At 46.2% G+C, this 16,503-nt stretch overlaps 1 protein-coding gene across 1 annotated transcript; it reads right to left on the bottom strand.

Moving 5' to 3' along the window:
- Positions 1–9,626: 9,626 nt before the first annotated feature.
- T265_07362 (hypothetical protein) lies at positions 9,627–15,650 on the bottom strand (the record flags this gene model as incomplete). The annotated part of the gene is made up of 7 exons (XM_009172861.1): positions 9,627–9,810; positions 13,275–13,444; positions 13,465–13,525; positions 13,922–14,086; positions 14,152–14,479; positions 14,585–14,694; positions 15,553–15,650. 7 exons carry the CDS (start codon positions 15,648–15,650, stop codon positions 9,627–9,629), a joined length of 1,116 nt encoding a protein of 371 aa, XP_009171125.1.
- Between the last annotated feature and the right edge of the window lie 853 nt (positions 15,651–16,503).

The raw sequence follows: 16,503 nt of genomic DNA, 5'->3' as shown, positions 1-16,503 counted from the left end.
CGAAATTTTTCCACCGCGCTGCAAAATCCCTGGTAGGTCCTTTCCTCGAAACATGAATGGCAATGTACGCCGTGGCAGATTCCAGAACTATCACCATGCTATTCTTGATAACATCCATCCATCGTGGAATAACAATGCCTTTGACACTGTCAATTAATTTCCCTAAATTCCCGACTATCCTAATCTCCATCAATAATCAAATTTCTAACATGCGACATACCACTCGAAAAAATCACCTAAGCGAACTATGGGATACTCCTTCACAATAAGGAGAACCCCCCCCCCCACACACACACACACATACACACACCAGAACGCAATAAAAAATGTCCTGCGGAAGTGCCACCCTCGAGTAGAAAATTCGTTCAGTAGTTGTCCCAGATGATCGTATATTTCGGCCCTAGTTTGGTGGCTTTGTTTCATCTTGTCCAAAGCCATCCCGAAAAAAGTGTAGAGCACTAGCAGAACAAAACGACTGTGGCAAGTGCACAGTGACCCGAAGAGGCAGCTGCGGCTGTCTTGCTAGTGTTTAAAGGTTCAGTTGCTGTCGCATGGACGATGGAAACTTGGTTATCGGGACGCACAAACAAAAGACTGGGATAAGCGTAACATTCCGCTGAATGGGATGAAGAGTTAGTCCACTACTTGGATTCCGTAATGTACACCCTGAAGGACGTGTGGAGTGCTCAGGACACAGTTTGTCTGAGTACGTCTTCCCTTCGACAACCAACAAGCGCTTTCCTCATTTAATGCGCACAAAAGGGGATGGTTGGCCATCAAACTACCGGTCAGTGTAGACTAAACATGGCCTTGTGCATTTGTTTCATCCTGGGATAAGTGCATTCCTCACACGACACCTGTAGAGCACACAATCATAAAATGGTTCTTCGCCGCATGTTTAGAGGGTGGTTTCATCTAGTGCAAATGCGTGCTTAAAAATTAGATTATTCAAATGAACTACAGTGTCCCTCGTGTGCTTCGATTTGGCACTTCAACTTTGGAATCTCACCTCGATGCACTTGTCAACGGTACATAAATGCATAAATGCAATTTTATTTGGAATACAAACACAGAAACTGCACGTTGAAATCTCATACGCTCCCCAGAAAGAAGTCATGTTGTATCGGACCTTAATGGACCGCCAAACTCATATTGGTATGCGATTCCTCCGCAAAATGTCCCGACGTAATTGTCCGGCTCTTATTTCCACAGCACGAAATCAATTTTCTATTTATAACCTATGTAGAATGGTTTGATGTCAGCATAACCTGGACCAGAACGGTTAATCGGGGTGCATAGTGAATTTACTGGGACATTTCCAAAGGTTTGTGACTTAAGAGTACGCATTGGCTGATATGACAGTCAAAACTAGTTTGGTTAACAGATCAAACAAGAAACCTGATCATAAATCAAATAAGATCTCATTAGAAAGTGCAACTTCTCTCCAGGTGCACACTAGTAACTAAGCATCCTACGTGAATTCTCTGAGTTACTCATCTTTAACAGAGTCACGACGTCGTGGTTGTCTGTTACCATCAGTTTTACTGAACTGGACAGATAGGGGAGAGTTGGAAGATAACCTAACTTCCGGAACTGAGTCGTTGATACGATAGGCAACTAGGCTGCAAATAGCATTCCATGATAAAGAACCACCTAACAATTCAGTCCATACGAAATTGCTTTCACCAAAATCTTGCTTGTGTACGGTCCGAAGTCGAACAAAACGTGAATTGCCGTTAATTAACGGTGGAAAGACACAGAAACAAGTGGTGTTCTGAGAACGTTTTGAGACTCATTGACAATATACAACGCGTTGCTAGCTTCAGGGGACGTTATCGCCAGAGGCACATTGACATAGCCAACCCCGTTAACAAAACTAACCTCGTCCACAACGAATATTTGCACATACTCGACCATTGGATTGATGACCATATAGTACACCGTTCTTTAGTCGTGTGAAGAGATTTTGGAACCTTCAATTGGGCTTTCGTTCGGTAAGTGAAGTTAATTTGTGCTGGAGAGCCAGAAAACACTGTACAGTTGTCTCTATTGTTACCAAAAAGCAGCAGCGTGCATCTCACCTTTCGCTAGGATTTTAAACACTCAACAGTTCGACCGCGAGTGATTGATCGGCACTGTGATTCACTCGTCCATAGAATGGATCTGCTACCACTTATCCTTCAAGCATGGATACCACACCACGCGGTCATGCGTTGACTGGCTGCTCGAATGACGATTTCTTAGTCGTCGACCTTGTAACCCAAGTTAAGGCTTTTCTATCAGTCTGTTTTCAGTGATTTACTTGTGAGGAGAACTAATGTAATCACCAAGCCACTGCTGATGTTCAGGGAGATTTCCACCCTCCTCAGGTTACAGGGATATTTTGAGTCCTAAGTCAAGTAAACCAAAACTCTAGGATTTTCAGCAACCTTATGAGTATTACATTACAATGATATACATGTATCGCGATATCTCGAATACCGTAGCGACCGAAACATGAGGCGGCCTGGAGCAGCACATTCAGTTGCCTTAGAACATCACAAACGAGAGATTCAGCTGGGTTCCAGGTGGGTCGCTTGCAAATGAGTGCATATTCGCTAATTTCGTGCAATTTGGCTTCAAGTAGAGCATAAGGTTGACGGAAACCCGGGGAGTGCGCCTACCTGATGAGTCCCAAAAAGGGGCGAAACCGGTCGTGGGCTGTCGACAGATTTTCAGCAGGCTTATGAGTAGTACATCACAAAGACAAAACTCTAGGAGTTTGCAAACCGAACTACACCTTCTGCAACCTTGAGTGTGCAGCCAATCCTTTCCATCATCATCATCGACAGCATGACATCAGTGTCCAACACCGATGCTTCACTGCCGTACAACCATGACTTATTTGAAAGCCTTATTGTAAAGAAAAAAAATAAAGGTGGACGGGGGAGGGACTTAGTGCTAGCTTAATACAATCATTCCACTACCTCCAGACATTTACTCAGGCAATCTGGATAGAAACTGACAACAAGAACGCCACTGACATCGGTTGGCAGCCATATCTTGTAGTATCTCCAACCAGGCATAGTGAGGATCACGTGGTCCCCATCCTGGAAGGCGAGTAGCACCCAAGCGTTTCGTGATCTTCACACTCCTCTGCCAAATCAAGGGTTGGCCACCTCTCTGTTTACGCCACTCTGAATTGGAAAACAGCACTCTCTTCGGTAAACGATGGTTCGGCATACGTAACACACGTCCCACCCAACGCAGCTTCTGGTACTGGACACATTCTTCAATGGAAGTACCCGTTACACAACCGAAAACGCGCTTTCTAACTGCCTCATTACGGATTCGCCGACACAATTCACACGAGCTATGGTTCTGGGACAACGATTGTCGAACACCTGAAGACATCTCAGGCCAATCCTTTCCAGTTGTTGACAAAGTGCTGTGACGTCCTGCTTCACGCACACGAGGGGTCCTTTATGAACCAGATACACATGCAAACAAACTACACTTCATCCTTAATGCTTCTAACCAGTCACTGATCATCCCTCGTCGCAGGCCTCGAATGAGCGTCTGAATCCCTGCAGGCCGTGGTTCATAAACTATCGCTAATCTTGCTGTGGCTATGGGCCAACTAGAATACATGTGTTATCCGCTAGATGGACCTATCAGGCACTAACTTTATTGACGTATCTAGCTCCGTCATATCCACTTGGTATGCCGTGGAGCTCCGTTTCAGATGATACTCGTCCCATCAGATTACGTAAGTGCCTAGTGGCTACCGTTTCACCGTTATTGAGAGCATGACAAGCTGGCTCTGTGAGAGATAACAATCTTCTTCCACATTGTTTACCACTTAAACGATCCGAAATTGAATCACTAGAGAAACGCCTATGGAAAGCAAAAGTGCGGTAAAGTTTCTCCTTGCGAAGGACTTTTCATCGCAACTGCCTTCAAGCCAGACGAATAGACGTTTCTAATCACTCCTCAGGTAACAACATAAAATCAAGCATCTTTTGTTTAGCTATCTGTTCGTTGGAAGTGTCCCACCGTGCTCTTGAGCATGTCAGCATACACTCGTTTTCACCCGTATCAAGCTATCCACTGTCAAACGTGATAACCGTAAGCTCACCCACGGAAAATCTCTACATTGAACTGGCCTTTTCCACATTTCTCTTATTTCAGAATAATCACATAATGAGTGGGTTCACCTGCTGTCAGTATGACTTCTCATCGTTCGTAATTCCCCAAACTCGACAACGCATGTGCCCTTGAGACACATCTATTCACAATGTTTTATTTTTATTGTCCGATTTCTATGGAAAATCTCTGACAGCGTGATATGAAAGCCTGGAGATAAGAAATTAGGCTATACCTCCAAAGGTACGCACTATCGAGGTGATGTGGCACCGCAACAGCCACATAGCCGTGAACTCAAGTTTGTACTACTGTAGAAAGTGAAACAATAATAAGCAAATGCATCCAAAATTCCTGGGGTCACCCTCCCGTTTCAAAACTGTAAACTTCATTCGAGGGTTCAATCAAGTGATTCGGTCTAGGGATAACGTGAAACCGTCAGGCTTGCTACGCAAAACTCCATCTGTAAGGGCGGAGCAAAACTGTGATAAAATCTGTCATACTAAACGCCCATACGTAGCAGTCAATCCACTGCAAAACGACCCATAACCCCCGCACTCAGAGAACCTATGTGGGAAACCGATAAGCCTCTCCAAAATGAAACTATTAGATTAGACAATACGATAGATTACCGACGGGACCAATTGGAAAAAAACGTCATCCCGAGCCCTTTAAACCGTTAGAACTATGGAGAACTACTCACAGCCCACTTGTATTAGTAAACAGGCAAGAGATACCCACTAGTTTCCTTGGCAGACCACCTATTTGCAAACGTAAAGGCTGTTTATGCATGAATTTTGAAACAGAATTATGTCCTGCATATAATGCTTTCAAGAAAGACCAGCAAAGCGGAGCAATGTGTGAATGCTCCGGAAGAGTCTAACCACTTCCGAGGGGTCACACGCAGGGGCGTTTTTGACAGTGACCACGATTGTGAACCCTCCAGGATTTACTCTTCTTTGATGTTGTTGTGTTGGAAAGAACTCCGTTCTCTTAGAGGAAGTGGGTTCCAACCTTCTGACAACGGTGAATTTTCCACGTTTAGACCGATAATCTGCCAAACACTCTGCTCCCGGCGACGCATGCGATAGTACCACACACAGATCAAAGATGACCCTCAAATCTTGCTGACAACTACGACAAACCAGGAAAGTGTTTCCAGGAAAAACTCGGATCAGTTTACAGAGATTACAGAAAATGTAATAATCGAACTCCTGGTCTCCAGGCGACGGTGAATTCCGGCTGTAATGAATTGAGTTTACAAGCCACCAGTTTTCGATTGGTGTATCGTGCTTAATAAAAACTTGAAGAATTACACCTCAATACGGTGCTAATTGTCTCACTGGTTTTTCACGATGCTCGTTGGGCGTCTCTAGTGGTCCGGATGCCGCTGCGGGTGGCTAAAACGGCTTCACTGTTGTTTGGCCGAATACTTACCAAGTCCCCCTGTGTCCTTCGCGAGCGACTCTGAGAGAAACAAGCCTGGAACAAGCTGATGATCGCCACTCGTTCAATGTTCACCACCAAAGAGAACCTTCACCACTCCCTGAGCGTTTTAATATAGAAAAGCGAAAGCCCATATATCATCGTGACTACGTGTGATATGAATGAGCAAATACGTACCCTTAAGCCACTGAGGCTTCATAGGGCGGTCGCACTTGACTGAACCCGACAAGAACGAACGACAGCGAATGCGCGGTAACCAAATGTACCTGCGCACAACTGATTTCCGAAACCAATGGAATCCTTTAACTGCATTATGCTCCTCACGTACCAAGCAAAAAACTCAAAATAACCACAATATTGCCAAACATAGGTGATTTGGATCCGTCACTGAATGTCACCCCTTTCGGAACACTGATGTTAGATGCGGACCACACCCCCGTCTGTTGCTGGAATGTTCTCCGATGCTTTGGACATGAAAACCGAAAGGTTCACAATACTCGATGCAAAGTGAACATACCAAGACCGCCTTTTGTAATCCCTACCACCTAACATCCGGACAGAAACGTGACGTGCACGGCCAACTGCGATACAGTGTCTTCACTAAAGGACATCAGAATCAGCTTTTCAAAGCAACAAAGCTCTGGTAGGACAGATTGTTCCTGAGGCTCAGGGGAAATTTTAATTCGAGGCGAATATATTCCACACCCATAAACTACTGTATTACTACATCACCAGTACTAGGACTGATCGCTTTGTACTCCATGCATCTATTTCATCTGAAGCTTATGTGCGTCCGACTTTAGTAACAACACTGAACACGTCGAAGTCGGTTCTAAACCCCGAAAACCGATCTACTTAGCTCCCTTTAATGTTCACACATTGAACCAAGTAGGACAGCATAGGATTCCCTATGTGTTGATGTATGTCTGTCAGAAACAAGGATACAGGTCGTAAGTACTGTAATTGAACTGACTGCCCCCTCGCCGTCTGCCAGATTTCGGCTGCACACCTACAGTGATGCGGAGGCCATTGTAGCTGGTTGTGCTGGGATGGTTACTGTATTGATCGATCGGGGGGAGCGTCTTTACTTGATTGGATACCCATTGAGTCGTTTCCGCGTGGTTCATTTAGTAACGTCTGTGGAATAACCACGAGAAACTAGGGCTCGTCGCACTGTTCATTGTATCTGCTTACGCCCCCGCGGAACGAGGCGCTGAATCTATCAAAGACAATTTCTATGACGTTCTAGGTGCTCTTTTACAAAGGGATAAAAGTTCAGACATCGTTGTGGATGCTGATGACAAATCAGGACGAGGAGCTGAGTGCCGACTCAGAGCGAAAAGCATTTGTACACCTTACACGCCTTTGGAGGTTCCACGTTCGCTGTCCAGGGTTCTGCTACTGGTTAGAAATCCTGATAACATCAGCAGATGACCAGCTGGATTGTCTCTCGTTGTTTGGCCTAACTGTCCAGTTACTGCTCCTTAGTTGAAATGAGTCACAATTTTGTCAGAAGTGGTTTCACTAGCAATAAGTTTCGGATACGTCGAATCGACAAACGGGAACGATTTCCAGATATTTTCAAAGTTTTTTCGCAAGCCTCATTCTCCCAAATCTAGGAACCGCCAAGCCTTACAGTCACTACCGACACCCGTCCACATATGAAGTCTGATAGTCATCACGGATGGCAATATTAGTGTCACATTGATGTTTCACTGTGATACAGCCACAAAGTTTGGTTACTTGTATTTGAAACCTTGTAGTGAAAAGAGGAGAAAAGTCAGGGAGGGGACCTAATGATGGCACTCTGCGGGACCTATGCGCCAACCACTGAACTAGACAACCAGGGAAAAAGTGACGACACGAACGCCACCAACATAGATCAGCCGCCTTTCTTAAAATATCTCTAGTGAAGCGCAAGAGTGGTCACGGAGAACGCATCCCAGAAGGCGTACTACACCAGAAACATCCAAATTCTTCGTAATCTCTTCACACTCGCCTGCCACCTCGCGGTTTGCGCCACTCCGAATGAGGCACAGAGAACACTCGTCTCGGTAGACAGTGTTTGAGTATTCGTAGCACATTGCCGAGCCACCATAGTTCATGATGCTGGATGATTTCCACAACTTAAGTACGTTTTGCATAACCAGATAACCATTTCCCAGATACCTCGTTACGAATTCGTTGGCATAATCCTAAACCACCAACGCCTCTGAGGCATCGGTGAACAACAACCCGAAAACGTTTCATATCACAGATGCAACCAACAGTCCCGCAACCATACAACAATAGTCATTACTGTAGCCGTTGACCCTTGAGTGACGCGAAGTACCAAGTGATTCTGGCCCATGAGGTTCGTGCACTGACTTCATCAGATACACCTCCGTCAGAGCCAATTCAAATACCGAGGTGTATGAAACTTTCCACAACCACCAGCGATTCTATTTGAATTGTAAGGGGTATGTTCAGGGACTGCACTTTATGAAGCACGTCTTTGCACTTCGAACGGGCAAGGTGCATGCCGAATGATGGAAAGATGGTAGATAGGTAATTCAACAGGGCTTGTGCTTGGCCTGCGTGCTCAAAGATGAAGACGATACCGTCTGCGTACTTCAGTTCTCACCAGCAATGGTTTGAACACTGGGGTCTGAAGACCCTCCTAGCGTTCGCCCCATTGTCATTGGTGCCTAAGTTCAAGAACGGAATTGATGATCTTCGTCGGACAGCAATCTTCGTATGTACACGTCTTACTCGTGGTTACTCACTCCGGGGATAAAATGCGTTCTTGTGCCGAATCTCGGTCTTCTCTTTTCTCTCCAGTTGTTCCTAAGGATTTATTTCTTAACGATTGTGTTTCGGCTAGGCACTGGTGTGTCATCACGACGACAACCAGGATAACGATGTCTCCAATCTGCCAAGCTATCCGCATATCTTGCCAATACATTAACATCCTGTGGAACAAGCCTCGGCCTAACCTTCCTACTTGAGTCCAATGAACGCAACCGTGTTGACATAGATGAGTGAGCATCGCACAGTCCCGAAGACGTTCAAACAAAGCAAGAGGACTGGCATGTAGGCACGAACAGAACCAGAACTTAATCTAATTCAAAGGATGTTCTTAAAGACAACACGGCCGGGGGAGGCCTGCTGTTAGGGCATTCTGCATTCCGCATTTAACACAAAACATGCTGGTTTGCGCAAACAACCTTATAGGTGTCATGACTATATAACCCATACATTTGCATAACCCATTAACTCGTGATTCTTACTCTATTTTCAGCTCATGTACTACAGTTATTAGACGATTAAAGCGTACATTACGTCTTCCTATTCTGTCTCCTTTCTAATCCCGTCCTGGAACTACTCGACTCTCGCAACAATAGGGGACTTCACTTCCAGTCCACCGTTAGCTGAAGTTTGAATAGCAGTTCGCTCCTGGATATGATGAGTGCCATCGGTAAACCCTCGACGGTTTAGTAAGACAACTACTGGTTCAGTTGCTGTGCCCGAAATATCTGTGGTTAAAACACGAACTTACTAATCAGGAGGTTCGTGGTCCCAGTTTAACTATGGCATCTCGACTACTCGTGTCTACGCTTCGGCAGCCTGGTAGTACCTCAGCCCTTGTGCTTTCTTCAGGTGGCATGGCAGCTGTGCACCGAAGTTTTACAGCTGAACGATGATTGACCCTGATATATTGTTCATTTGAACGTTCGATGAACAAAGACACTACAAGATATGGCTGCAACCGATGTTCAGTGGTGTTCTTGTTGTCAGTTTCTATCCAGATTGCCTGAGTGAATGTCTGGAGGTGTAGGCACCTCGGAATGATTGTGTTGCGCTAGCACTAAGTCCCTCTCCCATCCACCTTTATTCTTTTCTTTACAATAAGGCTTTCAAATAAGTCATGGTTGTACGGCAGTGAAGCATCGGTGTTGAACACTGATGTCATGCTGTCGATGATGATGAACGAAGCGTGACTACTCATAGGATGTACTGTTTTCACTGCGGACCCCACGTCAGTAAGTCGCAATATGATTGATTAAAATCAACGCCAACTACACATTAAACAGAGATCTGCAGTCAACAGCATTAGTTCCACAGAACAATGTTGTGCGAATCGCTTTTCCCTGAAGCGGGCCAAAATGGCTGGTTGTGTACAATGTGTCATCAAAATTGACTTCAACCATGCTTTTGACGTATTCCCACCGAGCTACAAGCGCCTTCGTTTGGTAGTAGAAGCTACGTTTGAATAAAAAGTTCCTTCTCAAAGCGAGATCCAGTGGGAGACAGCTTTTCAGGTCGTTCGCTTGTTCGCTGGGCTAAGCTGAGCTGAGCTCAACAGTTCGATAGCAAAAGTCTCAGTAGGGTTTTTTTCGAGGAAGTTTGGTGACAATCGGTGGTTCAGAGAGAGCTTTTCTTGATCTACAGTAAGCTGAAGTATGTGGGCGATATTCCAAAATAACTACCACTAGGATGAGATGTATGTCAGTGATTTGAAGCTAAAGCCGGTGGTTAGATCAATGGTGCCTTACTTGCGTTTGGGTTGCAACATAGGTTACAAACCTGAATACCGCAGGATAATTATGAAAAGTGCTTCTCCTTGAGGATATAGGTATCCAATATCCACGAGACCGGTGCCTATTTATTACGCGAGCTGATATGGACAATGTTATATGGGCTTAGATTCACTGCGGGTACCTAGTTTGAGGTAGAAACCACCAGCAGAATGCTGCATGGGGACGATTTAACACAACCGAAGCGTTGCATTGGATGTCCAAACTGAATGTTCAAATCCAGAATGTGCTTCCACCAGTGAGCCACTGTCAACACCCATATTTACGCGTGGTAAAGCAGGAACGCATCATGCCAACCGCTGGCAAAGAGGAGGTTTGGTGCTGTTGAATGAGCACCTGTAGGGAGTGTTAAGTCGAACGACTGAACTGAACTGGATGGGACTGCGTCCAGAGCTGAAGAGTCTATGTCAATGTGGGGATTGCTGATTTACCACAACTCACGTCCTTTGGCTGTCTACTAACGACTGAGTGAAATAACGCTAGAGGTATCGAAAAATCACTACCCTGCTCACACTAAAGTATGGCAAAGTAATGGAGCTGATTGGATTACCAAACAAGGTTATGTCGGAAGTAAATGGGGAAATAGTTGCGCTGTAACACCCTCATGGTGTCTAGTTGTCATGGCACCGGAGAGCCGCACGGAGGCCGAGATACTACTAGGTCGCCTAAGTCTACATAAAGGCAGTCGAAATACAAAGGTCGGAATCGAACCACAAATTTTCGGGTCGATAAATTCATGCCTTAACCAGTGAGCCATCCGGAATAAGCGGGATGGAGTGAACGGAAGCAGGCAAGCCTCATACCTACCAGAAAGTACTACCCGGACATGAATAGCTGCCCCAGAAGACCCTGTTCAACTGAAGAACAAAATTGACAATGAACGACGAAACATACCACAAAAATTAAGTCGGTATCGAATTCTTTTTGTCGACAGAAATCTGACCGACTATTTACCTAACTAAGAAGGGTTATTCCTTCAATTTGGCCATGTTCGAACCTATGAATGCCATTGTAGGTGGTAGCGACTGAATAGTCGGCATGAGTACGTTGACAGTTTCAAACGGTTCACATCATCAGCACCTCCCTGTTTGTATGTGCCCTTAAGTGCGACCTTACCTTTGTGCGGGCTGTGGTGCACTAACTGCTTGCAGACTGCCCCACGCTGTTAACAGCTTTTTTCCAGTGTCAGTTAGGTATACACTCTTACCACGGTTGGACTTCTATCCTTCACCAAACACCAGGTGAACGCTGTGGCCCTATCGTTAGCCGCTATTCACTCGACCGTTCCATCATTATGTAATCAGCGTCGCGTACTTGGAACGTTTCGCAAACCATTGTAACCATTAACCTAGGAACTGGATCTTACCGTGGTGTGACGGCGTACATTCGCGACCCATGGATTATCCGCGCGACACTCGGTCTCTCATACCAGGTTGGTCCATGGTAAGAGGTCTGACCAAATAAATCGTTCAACTGTAACATACTTTCAATGCCTAGCTGCAATGGTACTCGAAGAAACACGAGGGCCGAAATACTGCCAGGTTGCCAAACCCAGACAGAAGTCGAGATGTAGAGGGCTTAAACCACGAACATTTCAATCAGTGAATTCGCACTTCGCTTCGAGGAACTAGGTCACCGAACCCTCGTGACCGCTAACACTGATAACCAATGCCCAGAAATGTCGCCTTCCCTACTCCTTCCTCAGTGAACACGACACCATGACTTAGTACCAGTTATCCACAGACATCTAACACACCTAGGCAACGATACTCATTCCCGAGTATCATCCACTATTGTCAACGCAACTGTTTTCATTTCCGTGGCCACGGCTCCGCGGGAGGCGCAAAACTTCCTTACTGCCAGTAGGAACTGCTCACATCCGACAGTCAGTCAACCACCACTGCTTGTGACGTCTCCGCCAGACACCCAGACCTAGTATTATCAACTGTCTTCCGAAGCTTTATGCACTATTACTCCATTTGATATTCGAGTCACAGACCAACTGACCTCAGCTTCATATACCTGGCCCAGCACGCACAACTCAGGCCAGTGAGCCCAGTCCTTTTTGGTTTACTAAAAAGTCCGGACGAAAAGCGTCTATAGCAGGTCGCCTTCAGTACGCGAGCGCCCGTCTGGCCGAAATCCAGGTGGATTTTGTTGGCCCCTAGCCGCCGCCTAACAGCGTGATGTATGGTTTGAATATCACTATCAAACGCCACCGGAAGCCAACAACTTTCAGAGAATTTCAATGAGTTGGGCCACTATCGCACCTGAAACACAGCTCGATATCCTCAGGGAATTTCACCCGCAGCTTGAGATGATCGCCAGTGTTTTTCACGCTCTTTCACTGGACTGATACCATCCTATGATCCTTCGGGCATACGCTCTGCATTTGGAGCAAAACTACAGATCTCCAGCCATTGCGCCTCAACTAGTGGCTACTATTCCTATTCCTGACACCTGTACCTAAGTTTCTTCGTTCATCTTCTCGTAAACAACGCTTAGATATACATAACACGGTCGTACGTGGCATCACCCCTCCAAAACCATGTAATCAGTGACCTAACAATAACAAATTGTTCGGCCAACATATTGGATAAAACCAGCGTCACCCATCAGCTGGGTGGTACGCATCGCCTCAAACATTAGTGTCGCCCCAGGCAACAAAAACGGCGTGGAAGTCCCGCCGTCATCTGTACGAAACCTTGACCAGGTGTGGGCGTTTCGGAAGTATCCCAGCGCACGTACAACCATGACATAGGTACGGCAGAATACATCAGTGTCAACACTGATGCTTGCGGCGTGGACGACGGCAAACCATAATCGACAGCGTGGTACCAGTGTCCAATATTGCTATGCTGAAGGTCAAATGCCCAACATACATCACAGCAACCAGAAAAGCGGACCGACCTGCTGACTGAACATCACAGGGAAAAACAGTGATTCAGAAGAAATATATCCGGAGGAGCTATAACATCGGATCCGAAGTGCGAAGAGTACGCAGAATCTTCGGCGCACAGTTTATCTTCACCAACCCTGTTGCAAATCCAGACAAATTCCAGGCACAAACAGAACCCCATAACAAACGACGCGATTCACCAGTATTTATTAGCAAAAGATCAACCCGACTTTACAGGTTTCGGAGGACCGGAACGAAAACCTTGCTTGAATCGCCTATGAACGCTTTTCATGTGCAACATTCTTCCTGTTCCTGTGGTCCGCCTGCGGCGAGCCTTTTCCGACCAGTTGTAGTGTCTCATTCTAGCGGCGGGATATCCACAAGAGGAACATTTCTTCTTCTGAATGTGAAACGACTTACGGCCACAACGTCTGCATTGTGTATGGGTCTTGTTGTGCCGTTTACCGAAGGATGTTGTTCCCTTAGTCATGATTCACACTGAAAATAAGGAGGAAAGCGTAGACTAAAGCGATGTCAATTTAATGACATACATCCAGAAAACCGAGGAAAAGGGGATGTCACGCTTACGGAGGCGACCAATTTCAGGAGCGCGCACTCAAGTGGCCTTAATGCAAGAAACAATTTCCGATACACAATGGAATGCTCATAAATTTGTCACATATAAACTGAAGAAACCGGAGAAGAAGGTTGAGGTTTTCGTGATCGGAGAACAAGTTAGGCCTGGGCTTCCGCCACACTGAATCAAACAGAAGAGCGCGTACTTTAATTTTGACGGAGTCACAGATACATATGATCGAGTCTTAGCCCCAGATTCCCTGGTAAGTTTAGTTCCTGCCGCTCAGCGGCTGACGCTCACCTGAAGGGCGTAAGTGAAAAGGGTGTAGTACCGCTCTTTAACTTCACAGCGCGGGGAAGTAAGATTGCCAGCGAGTATTCTCGTAAAATAGTATTTACTAGTGCTATGAACTGCTTACTTTTCACAGCATGGAGAGCCGTCAGAGGAGGGCTACGCACGCAGCGACTACCCTAAATGGGAAAACCTTTGCCTAATGAAAGTGTGCGCTCTGAGCTTAAAAGTCTTCTTACGGTGAGCCCGGCTTGGGTTGGCTGGATCTATGATGAAAAACCCGTTGCCAAATCTTGTTCAAACAGTGCATAGGTACATACTGGATCTCCTCGGAGGCGACAATTCTCCAGGAGAAGCGAGTCAAGCACCGCAAGACGCGTTTCATAGCCCACCAATTTAAGGTAGGCAACCATTCTCGTAGCAGCTCACCGGACACGCTCAACGAGGATTTCGCCTCGCATTCTAGGTAAACAACTTTGTTGGTACATTCAAGAAGTGGTCTGACGTGGGCCCATGGAGTATTTGGAGGTATATGAGAGTAATGCGGGTGGAAGTATGCCGAACCATCTTCATTTTGAGCCAAATTTTAATGGTTCAATGAGAAAGACATTTGTGGAGAGCCAGGGGCCTAAATCCTTTTCGGCATCCATCCTCGTGATGTCTCCTGGTCACCAAGCATGACGGGGGCGTTCGATGGGTGCACCCTGAGTGACATGTTGATGCACTTTTCATCATCCAGCAGAAGATTTCTGTACAACGACCATCGCTTTTCAGTGTCTACACTGGTTCAGAGGGCACTGGTATTTGAATTCCAGGATTTTAATTTGTCTGCAAAAAGCAGACATCGACTTGGAAGAACGTCCGGAAGGCCGGTCCCAGAACGGAGCCTTCAGGAACTCCCATGACGCTACCATCTGCCATGTTCAACATCCACTTATTATAAAGTATCAGAAAATCCCCTTGAACGCATTTCCAGCACTAACTGTGTCCCATAGTTCTTTTGGCTGAATCCGGTAACACATTCCCCTCAATGGTTTCGCTTGTCTACCCAAAAGTACTATGGCTTTGCAGGTCCAACACAACGGAAGTGGGCAAACTCCATAGATTGACGACCCATGTTGTAGCCCGGGTGTCTTCGGCATGTTGCGGGCACTGTGATAACTGAGCGTAAAAGCATGCACCTGCTCCGTTCATCGTCACGTTGTTATATCCGTGGGTAATTCGGCGTTTGCGCGACTAAAGTGAGCGACGGAATCTGTCTTGAATGCAAATACCAGGATATTGCAAACTAATGTCACGTCTCTGGGAGCCTATTAATAATTTTATTAGGTTCATTTCTGAACATCGTTTCTATCACAAATTGGAAGAATCTAGACCTAATGCTACCCGGTGTCCGTCTTTTTATGTATCTCAGTCAGTGCCCTTTAAAGAAGGCTCCTCCCAATTCGATCGAACCGCGCACGTACCTTCGACTTCGGAGGAGTGAACGTCCGGTGCCATGAGACCTTCAGCATCATTCATATCCCTTATTTCCGTCGTGTTCCTCATTGCCTATACTGAACTCTCCCCTGGAAAACCAAGGCCAGTACAAGGCACCCTTGAAGGCTTTGAACAATGGTTCCAGAGAGTGCAAAGCTAACCGGGCGGTAGGCCCTGTTCTTGCTTGTTCGGACATAATGATGAAGGATTCATCATTCAGAGGACGATCCCAGTCTATCCGTTTGGTGGGCAATGGCATTTGAACGTTAGAATTTCAAATTCTCTGCAGAAAGTAGACAGGGACTTGGAAGAACGTCCGGAACGTCGCTGACGCAAATTGGAAACTGAAGTCGTCCCAAAACATAGTCTTGAGGAACTCCAATGGGGGCCTGTGCCCGAGAAGTGCAGGTAGGGCCTATTTTCACTCTGGATGTTCTGGCTGACAGGAATTCAACCAAGCGTTGAATTCCACCTTGAATCCGGTATGATTCGGGTTTATGGGGCAGTGGGACATGTGAGACTCGATCGATTGCCTTTGAGAAGTCGAAAAGTATTGCGCACGATATGAACCTTTCGACCTTAGCTGGGGTTTAACCGTCCACATATACGGAAATGTTCGCTACGCGAGAACGTTTTGAGAACAAACCGTGTTGAACTGAACGGATCAAGCTGTTTGTGGCAGGGTGATCTCGGATGGCCCACTTCGGAATGTGTTTCATTAATTCGCAGTGTCCCAGTGAGACTCACATGCCTGTAGCTGCCGGGCGGCAGTTGGTCAGCAATTTTAGGCTGGAAAGATAATCACTTCCTTCTAAGCGTGGGAAGGTTACTTTCGTTGAACAACTGACGAAACACCAGGTAGAAATGCATTGCCAGTGTAAAAGAGCTTTCCTTCAGGATCACTAAGTTGACGTCACCAGGCCCAAAAGCGCAGAACGGGTTTGTCTTGTGCAAGAGTTGACGAATATCCTTCACCTTAAAGGCCAAGTTGTAAGGCCTTGGCAGGAGTGGGGTGATGAGGTAATTACGGCAGAATGCAGGCCTGTGCAGTGCTCTCTTTGGAATTCGGACACCACTATTGTGTCACTCGTGGCCATCCCGTTTCTGAACCT

The sequence above is a fragment of the Opisthorchis viverrini genome (genome assembly GCF_000715545.1).
Source record: "Opisthorchis viverrini unplaced genomic scaffold opera_v5_169, whole genome shotgun sequence".
Taxonomy (NCBI): domain Eukaryota; kingdom Metazoa; phylum Platyhelminthes; class Trematoda; order Opisthorchiida; family Opisthorchiidae; genus Opisthorchis; species Opisthorchis viverrini.
Note: the sequence above shows the minus strand (reverse complement) of the source record. Positions and strands in the feature narration are given on the sequence as shown.